At 44.2% G+C, this 25,189-nt stretch overlaps 2 protein-coding genes across 2 annotated transcripts; one reads left to right on the forward strand and one right to left on the reverse strand.

The window, feature by feature from the left end:
* Positions 1–22,594: 22,594 nt before the first annotated feature.
* Positions 22,595–22,978, reverse strand: H2BC1 (H2B clustered histone 1; the record flags this gene model as incomplete). Its single annotated transcript, XM_080918299.1, has 1 exon — positions 22,595–22,978. One exon carries the CDS (start codon positions 22,976–22,978, stop codon positions 22,595–22,597), a length of 384 nt encoding a protein of 127 aa, XP_080774425.1.
* Positions 22,979–23,289: 311 nt separating this feature from the next.
* Positions 23,290–23,682, forward strand: H2AC1 (H2A clustered histone 1; the record flags this gene model as incomplete). Its single annotated transcript, XM_080918591.1, has 1 exon — positions 23,290–23,682. The coding sequence occupies one exon, from the start codon at positions 23,290–23,292 to the stop codon at positions 23,680–23,682; it is 393 nt and encodes a 130-aa protein (XP_080774717.1).
* Positions 23,683–25,189: the final 1,507 nt, after the last annotated feature.

Below are 25,189 nucleotides of genomic sequence, written 5' to 3' on the forward strand. Positions count from 1 at the left end.
GTCCATTTAGGCAATTGCTCCAGAGTTAGCTACCTCTGTGGATAAGTTAGAGTCATGGATTAACTCTTCTGTGATGTAGGGGTGGGGCACAGAGGCAGGGTCTGTTTCAGTGGTGCAGGGGTGAGGTCCAGCGACTATGAAGGATGAAAGCAGGTCCTTGTCGGGGATGAAATTATGAGGAAGATCCTAACACACAGCGAGACAGACCAGAGACGCCAAACTTGTAGAATCTCCGCTCATTATAATATGTGACCCTGTCTATACCATTTCTAACCTCTAGTTTAAAGATAGGAACTCTGAAAATTCCTGGACTGGGGTTTTGAATTTGCACTATCTTTAGATTGAGGATTAAGAATTCTAGTTCCTCCAGCAAAAAAAATGAAGGATTGTAAACTAGGTTCTTTGGTTACACACAGGCCATAGCCAATTACTACAGGTGAAACTTCACTTGATCTGAGCTTGCAGTTCAAAATGATAAACATCCAGAGAAGCCCATCTAAGCCATGTGCTCAGACTTAATGCACGGATGTACAGTACCTCCAATATACTAGACTCATAAAGACATTGTACAGACATGCTAAAAGTGAAGACAGATGGCCTAGAGAGATGGTTTAGGCGTTAAATTCTCACAGCGGGCCTGGCTTGGGTTTCAGAGTGCTGGAAGGATCTGTGCATACTGCCAGAAGAAGAAAGTAATCATCGGCCTTACCCAGCTGTAAACTCATCCAGCTGCAATAACTCCTGCCCAAGCAAAACATGCGCAGCGAGTAATTTTTTATTGTGCTAACACAACCACAACTAGGGTGGCTCAGAGAGAGAGAGAGAAAAATCCTGTTGATTTGAGCTCGAAATTCTGGACGATTAGAATCCACAGTGGTAGAGCAAAGGCATGGCAGCAAGGGCAGGAAGCTGAGGGCTCACATCTTGACCTGAAAGCACCAAGAACAGAGGAAGCCCTCAATGAATGAAGTCCTGAATGGATGCTGATTGTTGACATGGGCACAGCCATGAAAGGCCAAGGCCTCAGACCCATGGGCAATCGGCAAAGCCTTTTCCCATGTAGGGAAGACTTGAAACTGGCAGCATTTTCTTCCATCCAAGTCCATGTTTATAAATGATTGATCAAATGTTTATAAAAACTAGCAATTGTACTTCCTCCTGAATGTTTATAACCCGAGACTGCTCTCCTACAAAGACCTCCTTCCAGGACCAGCTAAACTTCTTCCGCCAGTGCTGTACATGATAAATAGTCCAAGGTTCTGGGCCGTAAAAGACGTAGTTGCAGACACCCTACTGACACCCATCATTACCTGACCATAGCTTTTTGGTAGGTGTGTCTATCATTTTTTCTATTCCCTCAGGGCCCTTAGAGCTGCAGAACTGAGCCACATGGGGGCATATCACTCCCCAACAGTGCCACCAACTGGGGATCAAGTATCCAAATGCCTGGGAACAGATCTTCTCATTCAAAGCACACATGCTCACTGGAACAACATCGGCATAATATCATGGGTATAACCAACCACTTTCTGTGTGTATTTAAGGCCCACCCCACAAGACAAAATTCATACCTGGCACCATTATCCAGCCAAGAATTAGTAACTAGACAGGCCATATGCCCTTGAATGGACATATTAATAAAGTAATTCCTAAGGGCCTAATACACCCATAAATTAATAAATCTTACAACTTTAACCAAAGAAGCTCCTCTCTGTAGTAAAACATAGATACACAATCGATCAAGGAGTGGAGAATAAGAAATTGCCAAACGCTGAGCCCTAAATGTGATCTATACATATATGCATATATACACACAGATATGTGTATATGCATATGATATATATGTCTATCATGCCCACCTCCTCGCAAGGCTCTGGAATTATTGTGGAAGAAGTAGAAAGATGTTTAAGAGGTGGTGGATGACAATAAGAAAACAATGTGGGTTTTCCCACACGTATGAACTCACAGTGGTCGTGGCAATGTTCACAGGACCTGAGCAAGCTCAGCCGCACTACACCTCAGCATGGAGAGGGGAGGTGTGCACAAAGTCCCGCTCCCAGCTGAGGACCAACTGACAATCCATAGCAGCAGGGAACGGGAGAAAGAGTTGAATATGGAGAAGTGGGCAGTGGGTCTGAGAGGAGTGGGAAGGGGGATGTCTATGTTAGATTCACACCGAGTGAGAGAACAAAGAAAGTTGTTAGGTAAAAAGCAAGTTGTAGAACTACACATTGAATAAGACAAAGTCACACAAAGACACACTTAACGTATTTTATGTCTATGTAAGTGAGCTAAAAGTTATGAAAGAAAATTTAAGACCCATTAATCTAATAGGTCTTGTTATCTCTCGAAGGGGAGAAATATATAAAAATGGCCACCCAGAAATTTTCCTTCATCACTGGTGACTAATCGATGTTTGTGAAATATTGCTGTAATTAAAAATAAATTTTTAGGGTCTCAGTGGTTAAAACACTTGCTGCTCTTTCAGAAGAAGACCTGAGTTCAAGGAGGCTCACAACCACCTGTCAATCCAGCACCAAGGTATCTGATACCCTTGTCTGGCTTCCTTGGGTTTATACACACACATGCAGTGTAAACATAAATGTTACAATCTAAAACAATAGTAACAAAAACTCACCTAAAAAACTCTGAATACAACATGTAGGTATGGAAATTGTTCATTCAGATGACACCCTCATGTATGTAAGTGTGTTTGCATGTGTTCACATGTCTCTCTCTGTGTGTAATGGGAGTCTTGTTTCCAGTTGGAATGCACACTGAGAAGAAAACAGTGTCTGTTGATCCCTACCTGAACTTGGAAGCAACCATCTCAGAAGAAAGAGGCTATTGAACCAAAGTCAGGGACACAAAATGGTTGAAATGGACAAGCGAGAGGAACAATTCATCCACACATTATGAAAGAGGAAGAGAGGTAGGTCCACTCATATTGGCTACCTGCAAGGGGGTATCGGGCTACACATTTGCCCCATAGAGTTTGTTAGGGGTGAGCGGGTGGAGGCAGAGGCGGGGGGACTGGTAGGTTCATGTGTCTTTGAATCACAGTGCACAGATAGCAGTACAGAGAGAAAAAGTCCCCCACTGAAAGCTCGTGATGTTCAGCCAGCCAGATATGCCAGACTTGAAAGAAATCAAAGTCACAGCTTTCTACAATATGCGCAAGAGCAGTGTCTAGAAGATATCATGTGACCACAGAGTACAAGCAGACGAAATGATGCTCAACGGCTGGGGAAAGAGTCAGAAGACACGAATTAGCCATTTGGGGAAGGACCACCAAAGTCCATGGGTTGTTGGGGAGATGGAGTATGGCCGACCCACCCAGTCAAACAGACACTGCCTGCCTCACATCAAGCTCTACTGTCCTAGCCAGACCTGGGAGAATTCTAAGCTTCGATTAGGTTGAGAAGAGAGGGGAGTGGCTGACAACGAAAGGGAACGAGGAGCTACCCAAACAGTCCCTTCCCTCCAGGGTCCAGCTTGGAACTGGGAGAAGCTTTATTTTTAGGTAAAGTTTGGATCTTTATGCTCCCCATTGCTTTAGGCCCGCTACCTAAGAGATTGGGATTATTTGGAGTCTGAAAATGGCCACCTTACCACCTGAGCATGAACACAGAAGTTGAGTGCCGGTGGGCAGAGCTCCTGGTGAAGCAAAGCCACTCTTTCCTCTAGGGAAGATAAACTGTGTTCATATTTAAGACGCGTAGCATGGGTCGGGTTTGTGTTTCGCTGTCTGTGCGAATGTTACCTAACGCCCAAGCATGGCACTGCTAAAGCTGCGAGTGAACAGACACAGACAAGATTCCGCCTTACACCATCTGCAAGCCTGCATGCCAGCCGCATCAGAATTCAGAAATAAACTGACAAACAACTTCAATCCAGAAAACACCGGCTGGCAGAATCAGGTGGGTCAAGCGTAAGCATTCTTCTAGAAAAACCTAAAATGATTCGCTGACTCTTGTTCACTCCATGGGAAGACTGGTTGAACAGAAGAGTCTACCACTCCTGGAACTGAAGATGGAGTTCAGGGCAGCTTTTCCCTTTCTACGTTACAGACTCTCCAATGATGCAATGCCTCAGAGTTCACCGACCTCTGGCTCACTCGCTGATCCGGTAAACAGACGAGCAATAAACGCAATGCTGGCTTCTGCGGCTTTCTCCGGCAGGACTCAAGGTCTGCCCTCACTAGCTGCTCTGTATCTACTAAAACAGAAGAACTTGCTCAGGACCATGGATTCTCTTGAGTTTGTGAGGTAACTGGAGTTTGTCAGTTAGAGGAAGAGGGTCGGGCAAGGATGCTGAAGGGCAAGAGGCACAAGTACAGACGGTGTGCAGGACACATGCTCCAGTGAGCCACAGGGTACTATAGGATAAGAAGAAGAAGAAAAACCAAGAATGGCCTAGCTGGGAGGAAGCAAGAGTGTACGGATAGCAACTAAGGGGCTAACGCTGACAGAGATGGAATATACTTTGTCTAGTCTAACCACCCAGTCTGCTGCTACCCATGGCTGCCTCTGAGCAGAGAGGGCTGTCCTCTCACAGGACAGGGCAGCAAAAGAAAACGGCTCTCTGGGGCTTTATTTGCTTTGGTCCCTCATTCTCCCATGAAAATTGCATGCTTTACTCTGTTTTGGTTAATTTTATTTTTGAAGCCGGTTAAAAATATTCTTTAAGATGCCAGGGTGTGTGTTTATTTGTTTGTTTGTTGGGGTTTTTTGCCTCAGTCTGTTTGGTCAGTGCTGTTTCTGCAAATTTGTTTATCTCACAAAAACAAGTTAAATGTGTGAGGGCTATGTGCAATTTTCCCACATCAGTAACCCTCAGAAATGCAGGTCCTGGGTTTATGTTAAGATTGGTGTTCCTTCACAGTTGCTTCAGACACTTTTCTCTCTCCCTTTCCCCATTTCCCCCATTTCCTATCCCTACCCACCCATGGCTGGCTTTTGTCTCCTTCCTCCACGTCTGTCTCCCTCTCTCCCTCTTCTAGAGTTCCTGAGGACCTCATTTGTTTTAGGAAAAGGCAGCAACCTGTCCCAAAAGAAACCCAGTCTCACACACCACCTATAACTTCCACAAGGAAAAGGTCCGATCCACACCATCAAACACAGAGCAAGAACTTGAAAGCAAACCTGAGGAAGGCGGAGGGCTGAGTCCTGGCTGCGGTTTCCCAGCTTTCTGCAGCTGTCTAGCCCTTGGGAGTAAATTATTACTCAGGGCCTTTAGCCTTTATCTTACCAAATGGAGGGTTTGATTGGCTCCACCATTTAATTTTTAACTTTGTTTTATCATTTAATTGATGACCTGACCAAGTTCATTCCATCTTCCTCATACTTTAAGTTCATCTGAAGTCACATACATCTTCTTCCTTGATTTCCTGTGGGTCCTGATATCTCTCTCGCTTGCCTCATTTTTAAAGTTTACATTTTCTGTGACCATTTATGTGTTAGAGTGTGTGTGAGTTAGTGTCCACCTGTTGAGGTCAATGGACAACTTTCAAGAGTGGGATTTTCCGCCATGTTGATCTCAAGAATACAACCCAAGTTGCTGAGCACATATCTTTCTCTGTCAAGCTATCTGGTCAACCCTCTGAGCCTCACTGATGGCATCATCACTATTTATAATCTCAGAGGTATTATAGTTTTCATAGGATAGGCCTACATCTTGTCTCTTATGTGGCTCCTTTCCACCATATCCATGTTTACACCAATTTTACACAGAGTTGTAATATTACTAGCAGTTATAGGGCTACTGATCTCCTAGAAGCCAGATACTTATAGTTTAACATGTTCTCAGCCAGCGACTTCCTGCTCTGGGATTAATCTAGTGGTCTCAGCATTTGGCAGCTACTACACTCTCCAGCTTCCAACAGCAGTGGATGCAACAGAGCCAGCAATGTCTTCTAGTGTTGCAGCTCTTGTATGGGCATCAGAGCCTCAGGACCTATGCAGATGTTGTGCTGTTCAGGAGTCTGAGCTGTTGACAGACCCTTTTACAGCTAATGGACCTGTGGTACCTGAGACCCTTTGGTCAGCCTCTGGAACTCTTCCAGTGACCTCATTTTCCTGTCTTTATTTCTTTATGGCATTCATATTCTTTGCCCCACCATCGCTGCTGCCTTTGCTGCCTCCACTGTACCCCGTGCTGCTGATTGATCCACAGTTGTAGCTGTCATACTCAAATCTTCTGTCCCTTCACCCCTTTCTTCCAGTTACCCATTCTCTAAAAGGATAAAGATCAGGAACAGGTGAGAATAGATCACCTTAGGGTGGGGCCTCACGTTGCTACATCAGGATGTTGTCTCCCAGCAGAACCACAAAGTGAACCAAACAGCCTGTTGATGTAGACAGAACAAGGTACAGCAAGGAGTCTTCCCTGTCCTCCAAACAATGCTTCTTCCAAATGAACCACACTGGCATCCTCCAGAGTGGACCTATGCAAGCAGAGGATGGCAGGAGCCAACCATAGAACTCTTCGTGGTCAGCGGGGGTGGGGGAGAGCACTCCCCGTCTGGCTAGTGAAAGGCTTCTGAGACTGTCTTAGAAATGTTAGGGTTGTTTGAGCAGCTGGCAACTGTAGCTGACACACTACTTTCTCAAGTGTTTTGAGGTGGGGGTACTCAAAGTAGCAGAGCTGTCATGAAGGGAGGGTTGCTGGCTGTGGGGTAAACGGCCCTTCTACCAAGACAACCAGAAGAATCTAAAAACTATTCATTAGCAAGTCTAGTGGGCCTCTATACCTTAGCTTATTTAAAGAAAAATGAATGTTGTAAGAAGTGCTTATAGTAAAAACATACTGTTGACATTAACAAGAACTTAAGTGTGTTATAACAAGGCTTGATCCCTGCCCCAATAATGCAGGAAGGGGTGGGTCCTTCAAATCAGTCTCATAAGAAACAATGAGCAACAGCCTTATGCTGGAGAGAGGACGGGGTGAGGGTGAACTGAGAAGCTGCCAGGCATTGTGAATAATCCAAGCACCCAGGATTCAGAAGCAGGAAGATCTGGGTTAGAAGCCAGCCTGGGCTACATAATGAGTTCAAGTCCAGCCTAGATCACATAGTGAGAAATTAAATCAAACAAGAGCTGGGATGTAGCTTAGGATTAGAACATTTGCTTAGCATGTGCAAAGCCATGGGTTTTACTCCCAGACAGAGGGAGGGAAAAATGGAAGGAAGGAGGAAGAGATAGAGAACAGAGAAGGGAAGAAGGAATATTAATAAGCAAAAAAAATTCTCAAAGGATTAGAAATAATCTCTGCCTATCTACAGAAAACCAGAACATATGATTATATGACTGATACATCATAGCAAATAAAAATAAAGTTTAATTTAAAAAAAGCCCAGTGATAGTGGCACATGCCTTTAATGCCAGTACTACAGAAACAGAGGCAGGTGGATCTCTGTGAGTTCAAGGCCAGCCCAGCCTACAGAAGGAGTTGCAGGACTGCACAGTGAAACCCCATCTCAAACAAACAAACAAAAAACAAAAACAAAGACCTAAGTGAGTATTGTAACCTACAACATGGAACTGATTTTTTGAATCCGAGGATCCGAGGAGGTGGAGAATATATAATAATAGTCCTGTAGAAGTTTGGGTAAAGGAAATGAAAATTTATAAAGACTATAAATGGATTTTATACATAGCAGATTATAATAAGAGAAAAATTAAAACTCTGAGGCAGTTTATAGCATTGGAATTGTAAATGTTCAAAAGTTTTATAGGATACACTTAGAAATTAGGGAAATACTGGCTCAGAGACATGGTTAATGAGTGATATGTACCGAATGACTTTACCCCCAATGTTTATGCTGAAGCCTCAACTCTCCACATATCATGTTTGGATTTGGAGCCTGTCAGATATAATTAGGCTTTAGATAAGGGAGCAAAAAGGACTCCACCCCAGCAGTATTAGCACCTGAGAAGAAGAGCCAGGGTTCACTCTATCCCTCTTGCTGCTCCAGCTCCCTTTCTCTCTACCCTACCTCTGTGTCATATGAGGACACGGTTAGAACACAGGAAGGAGACACCCACCAAACACTGAACCAGCCAGACTTTGACCCTGGAACTCACAGCCTCTAGATCTATAAGAGTTTAATTTCCCATTGTTCAAACCACCCAGCCCATAGTGTCTTGTCCTAACAGCCTGTGGTGACTAATCTAAGGAATCTGCAAATTGTATGGTCTCCATAAAAACAGAAACTCTGACAAGTCCAGTTACTTCAAAGTTCAAAATACTTTGACACAGTTATTGAACACATGGTCAAAATTTTGATTCTTTGTTCTTTTTTAACTTTTAAAAATGTGTGTGTGTGTGTGTGTGTGTGTGTGTGTGTGTGTACACAATTCTTTGGGTTCCTTCAGAGGTCCCTGGAGTTGGGTTTAGACATGACTGTGGGCCACCTAATGTATATGCTGAGAATTGAGCTCTAGTCCTCTGCAAAAGCAAGTATCACTCTTGGCCAATGAGAAATCTCTCCAGCACAGAGCTCTCTGTTCCCACCAGCCAAGCCCCATTAGCTACTAAACTTACTAATTTTGATATTTTGAAAATAATTATATCATTTCTCAGTTTTAAAAAAACGTGGAGCTAAGATTAATTTAAAGAGAGCATGCTCAAGAAGAAAGTAAGAGACACCAAGAGAACACTTCTTAAGGCACTTTGTGTATGTTTGTGTGTGTGTGTGTGTGTGTGTGTGTGTGTGTGTGTGTGTGTGTGTGTGTTTCTAACTCCAGGGACATTATCTGGCTAAAGATTCTCAAGGAACCCCCATCATTGTCTTCACAGACATAGGGTTATAAGCATGCCAGCACCCTCTTTTTAGCCACAGTGCCCAGCATTTCTCTGTTAGTAATACTTTGGGAAATTTGCTTTGAACAATCTTTGGTTTTAGTATCAAAGGTTCTTTCTAAGTAAGGTCAGCTTCAAGATGGTGATAAGGTATCTCTTTGTTGGCAGTATAATGCTGGTGAATCAGTCAACTGCTGTATCAGCCCCTTTTCATGTTGTGACAGAAAGAAGCTGCAGTTACTACTAAGCAATCTCCGAAGTGATGTGTCGTCACTGTTTTACTTCTGCTTGCTCTGTCCCCAAGGACAAACAAATAGCTCAGAAAAGGAGCAACACAGATGCAAGAGACATATGCTGCTGCCTTAGAAACCTCACAAGACGGGTTTACAACTCAGTCACCAAAAAGGATCCTAGTGGTCGAGGTTTTCCTGTGTTAGATTCTGTGCTTCGTTCTCCCCAAGACATGTGTTGATGATAGGTTGTCTGTAGAGGCAAGGTGAAATTAAACTGTTAGTGAAAATCAAACTGTTCCTTTCTGCACTCACACTTGGAATTATTTGGAAATATATCTTTTCAACAGTTTTAGAATTTGTATCAGGATCTCCAACCTATTGAGATTTCTACCTTTGAACAAGCTATAACTAGCACGTCCTTCCATTCCTTCCTCCTTTCCTATTTTTCCTTGTTCCTTCCTCCTCCCTCCTCTTCCCTCCTTCTATTTTGACCTTTCTTTCTTTTCCTTCTTTCCTTCTTTCTCCTCTTCATTCCTTTCTTCCTCCCTTCCTTTCTCCCACAGAGTCTTGCTATATAGTTCCGACTGGCCTCACACTGATAGTTCTGACTTAACCTCTTAACTGGAGTTAAAGGCATGCACAACCACATATGACCACAGCTAACATCTCAGTGAATATTCAGTATCTGTTCTTACTAACACAATATTTTATTGATCTTATTTTGTTTACTGAGTCACTTTTATGGGTGTTCTTTTGTGGGGATCAAGAATATTTTGCATTCCAGAGAACAGTCTTGTGCGGTAGTTGCCTGGTGGTTAGGCTTCAAATAAGTTGATTAGATCATCAGGGATGACATTGTAGACTACTAAGCTTCTAAACTAAGAGCTGCCATTAACTCCTGTCCCCTTGAGCGCATGCTCCTGTTGTGGATCATGCAGTTAATTCTGTAAGACACAGAAAATCTTTGCTGAATTTGCATACAGATTCAGTAAATGTTCAAGTTCACTAGGGTGATTCCAGATGGGTTTCTTGTTAGAGCTGCAAAGCTTGCTCATGAGTGTATCTGTAAAGTTTTCTGAAGCAGTCTTGTGCAGTGGTACTTTGTCTTGTGTGTTTCTAAGGACATGTTAACTGTACATTATAGAAAAAGGGTTTTTTTGTTTTGTTTTGTTTCAAATAAAGGAGGAAAGGCAGAAACATGACTCAGTGAGTAAAAGTTCTTGCTCTGGGAACCCAAGCTCCATCTCTAGGACCCATGGTGGAAGGAAGAAGCTGACTCCCAAAAGATGGCTCCTGACCACCAGACACACACACACACCACAGAGGGGGGGATCACACAACAGTAAAATTATTATTGTTGGGTTAGGATTTCGGCTCACATGCGGACAGATCACACCAGACCAACACGGTTCCATGTGGGAGAGGTTTATTGAGGATGATGGGGACAGGGGGGCAGGAGGGGCAGCCTTTTAATTAAACTGTGACAGACCTGCTCCCAGATAAAGGTGGGAGCTGAGCCAAATGTATGCTGGGAATGTATGGCCATTGCCATGACAACAGATGCTCAGGTCCCTGTCGCCTATGGATGACATCACTGCTGGGTTCAGATGCACAGTTCCTGATACCAACAATTATTATTATTAAAAAATAAAAAAATGTGAAGCCCTAACTACTCAAGTAGTAGGAACGACAGGATGGCTTAGTGGGTAAAGAGGCCCACTGCCAAGCCCGAGGACCTGAGTTACATTTCTAGGTCCCACGTACCAAAAACAGAGCAGATCCTGCAGTTTACTTTGTCCTCTGACCTCCACATGGGCACAATGGTACATACACACACACATAGATATGGAAATCCTAAAGCTAAATATATAATATATACAAACATATAGAAACATAAGCATGTTTCTGTGTGTGTGTGTGTGTGTGTGTGTGTGTTGTGTTGTGTTGTGTGGTTTTTGGTCCCCAGATCTCTCATCCAGGAGAGAAGTCCATTTTAGGTTTGTTATCTTGATGATGACTGTCATATGAGTCTGTAATAAAACAAAAAACAAAAAACAAAAAAAAAAACAAAAAACAAAAAACAAAAAGGAAAGCCGGACAAGTGCTCTAACTGAGGAAATCAGGAGAAGTTGCTCGTCCCATGTTCTGGCCTTGTGTCTGAAGGATTCTTTCTGGTCAGTAGATGGCAATGTTTCTGTGTGACTCTGTGTCCCCTATACATACGTTCCATCTATAGACCTCTGTCAAATATGCAATTTATAGATTATGAGAATTTTTTTTACATTTTATAGAATGTAATATACTAGTGGATGTTTAAAAGCTAACTATGGAAGAAAAATGAATGTACACACATATAAACCTGCAGCACACAAACTGTTGGGATTCTGTAACCCTCAGTTACCTAGCAACAGCCAGATATACCCCACCCCTCAGTTACCTGGTAATAACCATGCATGCTCTGACCCAGTGACATGACACTATAAAAGGGGCTGCTTGCCCCCTCCTCTCTCTCTCTCTTGCTCTTTCTTGTTCTTGCCCTTACACCCTTACCCTTCTTCCCCTTTCCTTCTCTCCTCTCTCTCCGAGTGCTCCTGGCTGGCCTCTACTCTTCTATTCCTCTCTCTCTCTCCCTCTACTACCCTCTTAACTCCCCCATTACCTGAATAAACTCTATTCTATACTATACCATTGTGTGGCTGGTCCCTTAGGGGAAAGGGATACCCAACATGGATCCCCCTCACCTCCAGGCCTTGCTGCACCTCCATGGGCCGTATCCCATGTCCCCTTCCCACTCTCTTCATCCTTTTCCTAACATTGGTACCAAAACCTGGGATGTCATCTTTTAACAACATTGGTGCCCCGTATGAGGAAATTAGATTTCCTTACAATATCTCTTTTTCCTTTCACAAATACCCATAGCATTCAAATTCCAGAGAAGCTTAACACAATTTAATGTCTTTTTCAGTTTCTTAAATTCTCCTTTATTATTGTGGGTCCATGATCGGGAGCAGCAACACATGTGTCATGGCGCATGTGTGGAAGCCAGAAGACAACTTCGTGGAATCAGATCTTTCCTTCTACCTTTATATGGGTTACAGGGATTACACAGCAAATCTCTTTACATGCCGAGCCACCTCTCCAGCCCCTAAGTATTTCTTAATGTAATTTAAAAATAATTGTGCACATAGAATGCTTCCTCAGCTTTTGATTTTGACCTTTATGAGAATCAGCATCTATTATGAAATCTGCTTTTCACAAAAGTAACTGACGTCAACAGCAGTGCCACCAAGTTGTCCTGGATAGCCACCACCTTGCTAGCATTTCAGCACAGCAGTGACCCACACATTCACAGTTATGATTTGGATGTGAAGTGTTAGAGATTGGGGCCTCAAGTAGTGGGTTCAGTCCCTGAGAAGTGATCAGATCCTTGAGGGCTTTGGACTACACAGTGGGTCTGTCCACTGAGGGATTCCTAAGTAGATAGTGCTACTCAGAAGTGATGGAGAGCCTTCCGTAAGGGCCTGGTTGGTAGGCCTATGTCACAGAAGGGGCCACTTCTTGTTCCCAATTCTTCTTCTTTCTGTTTCCTGGATGTCCTGAGGTAAGCAGATCTGTTGTAGCACACCTTCCTGCCAGATGCCTTACTCCAGGAGCAGAGACCAGAGAGCCAGCTCATGATTCATTGCCAACTAGATAAGCCCTCCTCCCTTTAGGGGGTTTTTGGCAGGCACTTCACCACAGTTAACGGAGCTCAATCCTGATGCAAGTACTGGTTCTTGAGAAAAGAAAGACAAACTCACCACAGACAATAAATGTGAGTTGGAACTTTGCTCAGGAGTTACTGGCATGAGCCATTTCTTTTCCAAACCAGCTCACTGCTCTTGAATACCAAAAGAACGCTTCCTTCGTATTGGAGGCTGTTTATAATGTAACTATAAATACATCATCATGCCTTTAAGCTCCATCTATGTTTTCAACACTTCTTCCCATTTTTTTTATGAGTTTGGACAATAAAAGAATATGTAAAGTTGTGGGTTTTAGTTTTGACTTCTAGGGTGGAACCAGATCTGGCCTGACTATGCAGACTACTAGAAAGTCCCTCACCCCACAGTGGGGTTGAGGAGCCACACAGCTGGGTGCCCTCCATTAGCATCTTCAGAGAGAATCACTGACAAGCAGCCTCTGGGCTTCTTCGGCAGCAAACACCGGATGCAGGCAAGCAGGATGTAATGAGCATTCTCAGTGCCCTGAGTTTAACTTACTCTATTGTGATTTTCTTATGTCATTTAATTTCTTAATAATGGTGATGCTTAGCCATCAGTATTGACAACAGTGGTTCTGTCTCTGGGCAGTCTGAACCTGGGCAGAGTCCTATGCCTCGGGATTGCCCAGGTTCCTGGTTTAGGTGAAAGAAGCTAGAAAAGTGTACTTCCTCCTCCTTTAGACCCTGCCCCCACTGTCATCCATCCACATGGGCCACTGATCCACCGTCAGGTTAGACTGCTTCTTATTACTCAGAGAAACCATCTCTAGCCTGTTGGCATCAAGAACCGGCTTTATGGTTTGTAGATCGCCTCTGAATCCAGCGATGACAGTGACGTCACCCATAGGTGACAGGGACCCGTGCATCTGTTGCCATGGCAATCGCCATACATCCTCAGAGTCAACTTCCCACGTCTATCTGCGAGCAGTTACGTCACAGTCTAAATAAATGGCAGAACCTTCCTGCCCTTTGCCCTCTCTTTTCCCCTTTCATCTCCATTTTCCCCTTTGCTCCCTTCTCCCACAATAAACCTCTCTCACGTGGAACTGCATTGGTCTGGTGTGACCTGTCTGGACGCGAGCCACAGTTCTATCACAACACAGCCACACCTCAGTGTTGGCGATTGTCTGCCCCATCCCTCACGGCACCCTGCCTTTTCTCTGAGTGGCATTTTCTGACACAGTCCTCCAGATGTGGCTCAGATATTCTCTTCCTTAGAAATATTGTCTTACCCTCCAGTCCCTTCAAATCAGAACCAGACTTCAACCCCAAAGTCTCTGAAATCTTACACATCAATATCGCAGTGGTAGCTTTGCACTCAAACTTATGTTTTTTTCTAAGCCTTAGTTTGTTCATCTGTTCACTTCTATACACAAACTTCTTGAAACACTATCTAATATGCAGCCAACTTTCCAGCGCCACTCTGTGTCCTGCTCATGGCACTTGTCCAGGGACTGGAAGGATGCCTCTTAAGCGTGCTTGCACACTTTATCTCTTCTTAATGAGATGCTTGACTCTTGTCTGGCTCTACATTTGTCCTTTGATTGACCTGTAGTCATTTAAGACTTAAGACTTTTCCAGCTCGGGGCTGGAGAGATGGCTCAGCGGTTAAGAGCATTGGCCGCTCTTCCTGAGGTCCTGAGTTCAATTCCCAGCAACCACCTGTAATGGGATCTGATGCCCTCCTCTGGCATGCAGGCATACATGCAGACAGAACGCTCATATAAATAAATAAATAAATAAATAAATAAATAAATAAGTAAATAAATTTAAAGAAAGGCTTTTCCATCTCTGCCAGTAGTAAGATTGGCTTCATTTGTATTTGTTATTCTGGTCTAGTTTCTAAAAAGGAAATGAAGAATGAGGCCTCTAATATGACACAAAACTTAGATTTCTCTAAGAAGATGTAGAGGACGCTCATTGATAAGTTCCTAATCTGCTATATATTTAAAAGGGAAAGGGTCAACAAGTCTCTGACAGTTCAGCAAAGGCAGCAGGCTTAGCTTTGGTTACTAGCATCATGTTTAGCACACAGTTGTCCTAGGTAGAATTCCTGTTGCTGTAATGATATGCCATGGACAAAAGCAAGTTGGGGAGAAAAGGGTTAATGTGGCTTATTCCACATCATAGTCCATCATCACAGGAAATCTGGACAGGAACTCAAGCAGGGCAGGAACCAAGAGGCACAGAGGAGTGTTTCTTACTGAATGTCTCCTATGGCTTGCTCAGCTGGCTTTCTTACAGAAGCCAGGACCACTGGGCTAGGATTGGCACCACCACCAACGGGCTGGGCCCTCCTCCAGCAATCACTAATTTAGAAAACACTTTACAGCCTGGTCTTTTAGAGGCGTTTTTCTCAGTTGAAGTTTCCTTCTTCCAGATAACTCCAGCTAGAGTCAAGCTGACAAAATCTATCCAGCACAATGGTCAGAGGCTACATGCCACATGATAGGCATGTATAGTTAGTTGATTGACAGGGGAGAGTTTAGATCATAGAAGAAGACGCAAATCCAGCTGGAAACAATGGGGTGATTTTATTACCACCATACAGAATGCTGCAGGCAGATGTAGCTAAATATGGTCCAGATTTGATGAGTTCCAGGATTTCAGATGCCATAGCACAGCAAAAGGAACTGAGTAGCAGGACTGGTGCCCACCGCTCTCTTGGATTCCTAACTGCAGAATTTAGGGGTCGGATTAATGATCAGCCGAGCCTTCTCGTTCTTGTCTGATTCTGAACGTTTCTTCCATTGCCTTCTGCTATCAGAAGATAAGTCTGCTATCTGCCAGCTGAAATCCATGCTTCCCCATCACTCTACCTGTCCCTGTGCTCCACTCTGGAAAGGAACAAGGCAGTACAGGAAGATATAAGTCAACCACGATCCCGGGAGGTGGAGGTGGAAGGACTTTCACTGTGCTAAATTCAAAGCTGTTGCTTGAGGTTGTTGGAGAGATATCTATGCAATGAAAGACCCACTTGAACAGATTAAGGACTGTTCTTGAGACATCTTAACTACAGGATGGGAGGCTGCTGGGACTCGAGACATGTACTGAGAGGAAGCTGAAACACGCTGTCCTCCACCCTTTCCCCCAACAGCATTTCTCACTTCTTATGCCACTTTAATTTATGTGGTTTACTCCAAGGGTAAGCACTGGAGCTCTTGCAGGAAGAGGGACAACCCTGCACTCATTTTCTGAAGTCATCAAATTGCCCTGAACACCACCACTGTGTCCCTTCCAACTCCATGTCTCAAAGTCTCTGGGAAGATGTGGTGTAAACCAGGTTGTTTACACTGGATTGCATGACTCACACTCCTGTACTCTGAACTGACAGTGGGGGCGGGGCATGTACAGTTCCTTTCCTGGTATTCCCAACAGTGTGACACATGAGAGAGCAATAGGACAAAACTGAATAATTTAGAATAGTTTTAGGATCTGTCCAGTATAGCAGATTGTCCTGGAAATTTTTTTTTTCAACTGGCTATTCACAGACATGCATTTCTGGGACTTAAGTCTTACAGTAAACAGTACCCCTCCAATTTATTTATTTTTATTCCAGTTAATGGGAGGAGGGATTAGCAAGGAGGCTGTTCTTGGGGTGTAAATGATATTTCTTAGATTGCTTTGCAAAAAAACAATTTTGATAAACTTCTCAACCCTGTTACACATTTTGTATGTTTGAAATCTATGTGCTGTTGCTGATGTCTGAACCCCCCCCCCCCCACATGTGTATCAGCAAGACAGTTCCCTCTTTAGGGTTTTTCATAAGAAGATAGAGACAAATTACCCTTAATCCCTATGTCCCTCATTCACCCACATTGGAGAGTAATCAGACATACTTATGTTCTCCTTGGCTTTAACATCAAGCCTTATCTGTCCTTGTTCATTCCCAATTTCATTGGCCTTTAATCCCCTTTCCCCATCGCCTTATTACAGCAGAACATTCCATCTTTTACTATTTATCCTACGCTTTCTTACTTTCTAAATGAAAAGCAGCCAACACTCACTAGAAATGCTTTTGTCGCCAAAATTTATCTTACATAGTATATTTTTGATGAACCAATGAGAGAGCAACACTAGCAGTTTGGAGTGAGCACAGTTGTTACATCAAGTACATGTTATTCATTGGAATAATTTTATTTTGAAACATAACAAGTTTCCTCAGAAATCATGGATCTCTGTGAGAGGAATGGTCCATCCCAATGTGACGTTTTTCGTTCTGTGTGACATTACACCTCAAAAGTCACTGACATTATGTTATTTTTGTCTTCTGAGGTATTTCCATATTACTAAGTTCATTTTCAAAGGCTTGTCTGATATGCTATGATCATATCATAGTAAGGGGAAGTCCTCTAATAACTTCAAGTATTTATCCCAATTTTTATTGCTTCAAAAAAAAAAAAAAAAAAAAAACAAAACAAAACAAAAAACACCATGGCCAAAAAGCAAGCTGGGGAGGAAGGACCTCATTTGGCTGACATTTCCTTATTGTTGTTCAGCATCAAAGGAAGTCAGGACAGGAACTGAAACAGGGCAGGAACCTGGAGGCAGGAACTGACGCAGAGGCAATCGAGAGGTGCTGCTACTGGCTTGCTCCTCATGGCTTGTCCAGCCTGCTTTTATATAGAACTCAGGAGCACCGGTTCAGGGATAGAACCAGCCATAATGGGCAAGACCCTCCCCCACGAATAACTAACTTAAGAAGTGCATTACAGCCAGATCTTATGGAGGCATTTTCTCCATTGACATTCAGACAACTCGTTTGCAGGTCATGTTGACCTAAGACCAGCCAGCACAACTCAGCATGTCATTAAACTAAGCCTATTTATCAAATATCCTGTAAACATCTACCAAGTCTGGTATAGATTTGTTTTCTCTTACTTTTATGAAGTGAATAACATTTGCATCTTATACAATACTCAAGCATCCTTGTATTCCTTGATAGACCCTGGTTTGTTGTCGTCATTTTTTTTTTTTAAAATGGGAACCAGAGGTTGTGGTTCTTGTTAAAGGAAGATCTGTAGAGTTGTACAGCAGAGGCTGTCCTGAACTCCACAGCATCAGCTCTCTGTAGCTTTCACTGTATCTTACCATCGTTCTAAAACAAAAGTAGGCTTTCCTCGTGGTCTGCAACCACGTCTGTGGCCACATCCTGAGAGTGGGCAGTGAAGCTAGTGTGTGGATGCTGGCCCACCCCTGAATTCAGCTTCCTTCCTGCCTATCACACTCCTCGCTGCCTTCCAGATTCACGTTGAACATTGTGTGTGTGGGGGGGGGCGGGTCTTGCATTGCATCGCTATTTTTAAATATGTTCACAACGTTTAAAACTATATCCCCAGAACTTTAGGACAATCCCTGAATTTATGTTCCAGTTCTATCAACACAAAGCTCTCAGATTTAGTTATTTCCCTCAAACCTGTCTTGTATTCGTTTCTGTAGGTTTGGGTATAACTTTACAGACATTAGTATTAAGACAACTGCTAACTTTGTAAAGTTTAAAGGGATTTTTTTTTTTTTTTTTTTTTTTTTTTTGTAGTTTGGCACGGCCGAGGTTTGATTTTTTGCTTTGCTCTGCTTGCTGCATGGCTGGTTCTTTCTGTGACTGTTTACACTGTGTATGCTGGGAAATCACGGAGCCCGGGGATCACGGAACCCTGAGATCGCGGAGCCCGGAATCTCCGAGCCTCTTGCCTCGCTCTCACTTCGGTGTCCAATGTTCCTTGACATTTAACCTCTATTTAATACAAAGAAATGAAACTGTTCTTTCACTATGGCTTCACAGAATTGCACGTGTCTTTCATGTTTTTTATTTACACGGTACAGTTACGGACGCAGGATGCCTTGTAGTTCCTCACAAACCTTGGCTAGAAGATGTTGACGAGTGCCGCCTGGATGCTGAGAGGCGCTTTACCACTTAACCCGAACATCTGCTCTCCAAAAATAAGTTAAAATTCCATTTCTAATCCAACAGGGAACCATATAGGTCGGCGCAGCAATGTCCAGGCTAGACCCGTTCCTTTCCCGATAACAACAGCAAACCGGATCTGCTCTGACCAACTGTCCCTGCCTCCCCCAGTACTATCCATGATCGTACATTATACCCCCCCAATCACTGATCGCTTGAGAGAAACCCCCCTCAGAGGTTCCCACCACCAGTACCAAATTCTCCCCACAGCCATGGTATTATGTGTAAGCCGTGGTCTCTTAAACTTATGACCTATGAATCAAATTCTCTCTGATCCTGTAATCCAGCTCGGTTCTTTGTGAGAAGGGCAAGCGGCTCTGACAAGATTCTTCGGGTTCACCTTCGCCTTATCCAAATCCAGGTCATTCGCTGGCCTTTGCCACGTGGGAGGTGTTGATTCGCTCAGAAGTATGCACTGGTGGGCTAATATTTGCATATAGGAGAAGGCAGATTCCTAGCAATGGTGTCTCCTCCCAAACAGCTTGAGCTTGTCCTCATTTCTGCCAGCTGAGTATAGACAGAGAAGGTGGCCATCTTCTGTGGCCGGTGCCTCGCGCTAGCTCCGGATCTCACGCTTCTGTGATCTCAATGGCCCAGGGACCCCGGAACAGAACTTATTTTGTTGAACACAGCACGAGTCTGTGGGCCCCTCGCGATCAGCTTGGGCATACGTCTTTGGTCACTTCCCTATGAATCTAGCTGTTATATGGAAGATAGAAAATGGATGAGTGTTGGACTGTTAAGGCACGTCTCATTCCCACCATGACACTAAGCCCAGACTTACGGCTTAGTAGACACTCTTAGTCTCTTAGCAACCCACGGACCTTATCAGTACTACTCATTTGCATACCTGCGTCTGCTCCAGCTCAGATTCGGTTCACCTGCTGTCCTTCTACAACCTCATTCCAGACATTCCAGGCTTGCAACCAAATGCTCCAGAAGGCGGCAGGCACTCAGCAGAGCCAGGAAACACGAAGGATGCCCCCAAGAGGCCAGTCAGAGTCTGCACCTCACTGAAAGGGGCCTTACCAAGCTCTCTCCCGCCAGCAGCTCTGCATTGCATGATGGAACATGTGTCCAATACATCTCAAGCCTCTCTACCTGCAGTGATGGGGAAGGTGATGTTCAAGGTTGAGGTCATCTACAGTTATGCAGTGTCCAAGTAACACCGGCCAACAGCCACATCAAGTTCGCAAGCCAACAGCTCTTTTGTGAGCCATCCACACTGTAATGAGCTGCATGCTTTTGTCTTGGGTGGTGTGTCTGGACCTTATAGACTGGATAACGAAATTGGTGTTAGCAGTGATGTTTGATGTGGCAGGCTCACCAGGCAAAACTACTTCCTAATCAGACTGTATCTTTAAATATCTAAGTGAGCGTTGCCATATTTTTCAGGGAAAATTCAGATCCCAAGTGAATCAGGTTGGAGTGTTCTGCGTGAAGGAATGGCTGGCTTGTCCTTTTCTGGGTCCTCTCAGCATTATTAGAGACATAGGGCAGAAGAGCCCAGAGCTGCAGGTTTGGAGAAACCTACCATGGGACCAAAGATTTCCTCTGTTGTCAATGTATAGGGGTAAGTAAGTCAGCTCCTTTAGAACTACTGAGCCCAGGTCACAGAGCCAGTATTCTGATGAAGCATTACACACTCATTGAGGTCTCCTTAACAAAGCAGATTCATAGGAATGTGAAATCTTGTTTCAAATCATTTGTGTTGGAAACCAACAGTTTGTCCACTGAGCCTACCAGTTTGTATTGTCATAGTTTGTGCTTGGCTCACCTTTATGACAAGATCCTTTCACATGGTATTTGTGCGCTTCAGTAGGAATGGGAATAAAGTTACCCATAGCTTAGTTTGAGGATTCTAAGTAAACGATCTGCTCTCCATCACCTGAAGTCTCTCTCCCCAAGAGCAAATCAGCATTAAAGGAAAAAAAAAAAAAAGACACGAATGGGCTACTTTAAAATTTTAACTTGAACCCTCAATGCTTTCATTACATTAAATTTTTAGTTTGAAAATGAAGTATACAGTAATAAAATCATAGAGAGACTGGAGAAATAGCCCAGTATTTAAGAATGTTTTCTGCTTTTCCGGACAACCCCAGTTCAATTCCCAGAAGCAGCAACCGGTGTCTCACTACATTTAACCCAGATGCAAGAGATCTGATGACTGGCCTCTAAGAACACATACACCTGCACATATCTACATACTACACATGCATTTAAAACATGTATTCTTTAATTCATAAGAAAAAAAACTTTGCGCACACACACTTTGCAGCAAATATCTGTACATATCTGTTCTGAATTTGTGTGTTTGAAGCTGAAACACTGGTATATATTCAGGCTTTATTCTTTTCCTCGAAAACATAGTTTAATATTCACTCATCATGTGTAGCAATTGGTTGTTAGTTTTTCAATCACTGAATAGTATTGTGTGAATATACCATTCATCCTGGTTTGTTTTTTCAACTTGACACAAGCTAGATTTATTTGGGAAATGGCCCTTCAGTTAAGAAAAATGCCTTTAGATTGGTCTAAGTATGCAAGTTTGTGAGATGTGTTCTTGATTAGTGATTGATGTGAGAGCCACCCTGAGCTGGTGGCTCTGGGTTGTATAACAAGGCAATACACAGCACTCCTCTATGGTTTCTGCTTCAGTTCCTACCTCTGGGTTGCTTCCCTGAATTCCCTTCATGGTGAGATTAAATAAACACTTTTCTCCCGATTATGTGTTTTGTCAGAGATTTTTTTTTTTCCCTAAATAAAAACCTCAGCTAAGACTCCCTCAAGGAACAGGTCTGGGGAGCTACCCATCTTACACAATTCCACACTACAGTGCAAGCTGGTCCTTAGTATGGCGCTGCATCAGATACAATTGCACTTTGTAGTGCTCTTATTTTTCTTTTCAAAGAAATTGAGAATTAGAAGCAGTAGGCTGTATGGCCCTATTGGAGAAAGCGTTTTGCTGGGGAGGAGGAAGAGAGGGGAAGGAGATTTTGTGACTTCAAAAGCCAAGTCCAGGCACAGCCTTTCTCCTCATCTGCCTCTTTCTCCCCTATTCAGCACCATGTCTGTCTGCTTGTCTAGCCATCATGATGATCTAACCCAACTATAAGCAAGCTACCAGCTAAGTGCTTCGTGGTATAAGAGTTGCCATGACGATGGCGTCTCTTCACAGCAATACAGCAGTAAGACAGTACCCAGTGAATGACACTGCCTGGAAAAGCCATGGAAATCAGTAAAACATCAGTATAGATGTGTGATGTACAGACTAAGGCAGAGGACAGTAGACTGCTGTGCAGTAGAGCAGGGCTCTCGTCCTGGCTGAAACTTCCTGTCCTTGCTGGTTCTGAGCATTTCCAACTACCATACCATGTAAAAGCTACGTGGGTTCGAAGAAAAGCCTTTTCTGGCTACTTACTCCTCCCCAAATAGTCCTATCCCTGAGTAAAGCAGTGCCTGTTTAGGGCGGTCACAAAATTGGGGAGGATCTGAACGCTGGGACAGGACAGCCCGACACTTGACTAGAAATGCTGTCACCCAAAAGCATACGCCACCATTTTGGCGAGAGCATGAAAAGCCGTTATTACCGTTTGTCCGTTGACCGAGGCGAAACTATTACACGATGAAGCATTTGCGACTTCAAGGCAGCCCTATCGACTAACTAGCTAAATTAACGCCAAACACCCTCCCTACAAAGACAGCAGGCCCGGGAGCCCTCGGTTTGGGCGCTGAATCACGGTGGTAGGAACTGCAAGTAAGCACAGCTCTTAACAGAAGAGGTGGGTGGCTCTGAAAAGAGCCTTTGGGTTCGGTGTGAGTTGCAGGAACTCACTTGGAGCTGGTGTACTTGGTGACCGCCTTGGTGCCCTCGGACACCGCGTGCTTGGCCAGCTCCCCGGGCAGCAGCAGGCGCACGGCCGTCTGGATCTCCCGGGACGTGATGGTCGAGCGCTTGTTGTAATGCGCCAGGCGCGACGCCTCGCCCGCGATGCGCTCGAAGATGTCTGTCACGAACGAGTTCATGATGCTCATGGCCTTGGAGGAGATGCCGGTGTCCGGGTGCACTTGCTTCAGCACCTTATAGATGTAAATGGAGTAGCTCTCCTTGCGGCATCTCTTCCGTTTCCGACCCTCCTTCTTCTGGGTCTTGGTGACTGCTTTCTTGAAACCTTTCTTGGAAATTGTAGTGCCCTTTGCCGATACCTCAGGCATCGTGAAAGTAACCTGTTCCACTGCAGGGCCTCAAAACAGAACAGCTGAGAAAACACAGACCGCTCGACGCCGCTCGGGGGCTGAGAAGAGTGCTATTTATAGGCGTGGACCTTCGATGACGTATGGGCACATGTAATCTGATTGGATAATAAGTGCTCGGTTCATGCAAATAAGGGGATTCAAGTAATGCTTTCTGATTCGTTAATCCAACCTCAATCAGCCAATCAGGTGGTGAGTGTAATCTGCCATTAGACTATAAATAAGCGTGGAGGCGCTGCCTCGTTTACGTCCTTAAGGCTCTTTGAGGAGTCATGTCTGGCCGTGCAAAGCAGAGTGGCAAGGCTCGGGCCAAAGCCAAGTCCCGCTCTTTCAGAGCAGGTTTGCAGTTTCCTGTGGGCCGCGTGCACCGGCTCCTTCGCCGAGGGAACTATGCAGAGCGAGTTGGGGCCGGCACACCGGTGTACCTGGCGGCCGTGCTGGAGTACCTGACGGCCGAGATCCTGGAGCTGGCGGGCAACGCGGCCCGCGACAACAAGAAGACGCGCATCATCCCGCGCCACCTGCAGCTGGCCATCCGCAACGACGAGGAGCTCAACAAGCTGCTGGGCCGCGTCACCATCGCGCAGGGCGGCGTCCTGCCCCACATCCAGGCCGTGCTGCTGCCCAAAAAGACCGAGAGCCACCACAAGGCCCAGACCAAGTGACTCCCACACAAGTGACAGCAACTAACAGCTTAAAACAAAAAGGCTCTTTTCAGAGCCACCTTCATTTTCACAAAAAGCTGTGCTTGAGTTTTTCTCCTGAACAGGTATAGTCGATGACGGGCAATTTCAGGTTTCATTCGGACTTCAGCCAGCTATTGTAAGTATTGTCAATGGTAAGACCTTCCGTGGGGAAATACTAGAGTAAGAAAGTATAAGTGTTTAGGATACTGTGAATGTAGTACTACTTCAGGGACTTGGAGTGTCACTGAATTAAAAGTAAGCCACTAACTAAGGTCATTCCCAGCTGAAACTAGTATAGGATGATCCAGTTCTGAAACTTGGCAAAAGTGCCTTTAAAAGCAAACTATATCAGTGCTATAAAACAAAAAGATTAGAATGTTGGTCAAATAAGCTCATTTGGAAAGATGAGTTACTCCTGTCAGTTTTGAGGGCTGGAGTACAATGCTTACCAATTTGTAGTTTTTAATGAATATTTGCATGCGGTATCCTCTACAGGTAAGGTTGGATGCTTTAGAACGAGCACCCAGGCACTGGGAGCTGCTATGGGGATACTAGGAACAAAGCTTTGATTCTTTGCAAAAGTAGTGAGTGTTTTTAATATTTGTGTCATCTGTCCAACCCAATTGTCATACTTTTTTTAAATCCAGGAATGGATATTTTTTAAGTTTTTAGTTAGAAAATAGAAGCATCTGATAATTTATTTTGTAAGTGCTTACCTCTTCCACCCGCTAACCTAGGCCTAGCTCTGGAAGCTTCTAAACTCTGTACAATCTTATCTAGACCTAGAATGTTTTCAGCCTCAGACTTGCTGTTGAATGAGCTCACCTTTTCTAGCTCTTTCTGATCCCTATCTGGCTGATTCAACTCAGCTGTTCTGGCTCAAATTCCTCTCCAAGCTGACTCAATCTAGCTTCTCAGTTTCTAACTGAAATGCTCTGCTTGACCTCATAGTAATTTGGTGATCTGTTCTAATTTTCTGGTTTGTTCTGTCTTCACCTGTGTCTAACTTGTTCTCTCCTCAACCTATCTCTGAAATTACCCCAGTAGAACTGTTTCATTTCTTCTCTGCCCCTAAGTAGCTTCTCTTTCCTCTCTTTCTGGGAGAGTTGGGCATACCCTATTCTGTCAAATCTTTCCCTCCACTTTGACACTCAATTAGACATGTTGTGATAAAAGCCTTCTTTGCCAAACTGAGAGCTGCTACACAAACCACAGCTGTCTCAACTCTAGGGACTCTCTCTGCTTCATGAGAAACCTCTCCCACCCCCCTCAGAACTATCAGAAGTTAGGTGAGATTACAGAGGCAGAGTGAGTAGTTAACATTGTTGGGTAACAATTACACAGTAAGTGGAAGGGAAAACAATGTGGGGCGATGAGGTGGCTCTAAGATCAGTCTCCTCTTCAGATTGTTGTTCAGACTCAACTGCTGATGAGGCTCACCTTGGGGTCCTGGTCTAGGAAGCCTGTGGTTAACTCCTTAGGCTAA

This window comes from Micromys minutus (assembly GCF_963924665.1).
Source record: "Micromys minutus genome assembly, chromosome: 6".
In the NCBI taxonomy this organism is placed as follows: Eukaryota; Metazoa; Chordata; class Mammalia; order Rodentia; family Muridae; genus Micromys; species Micromys minutus.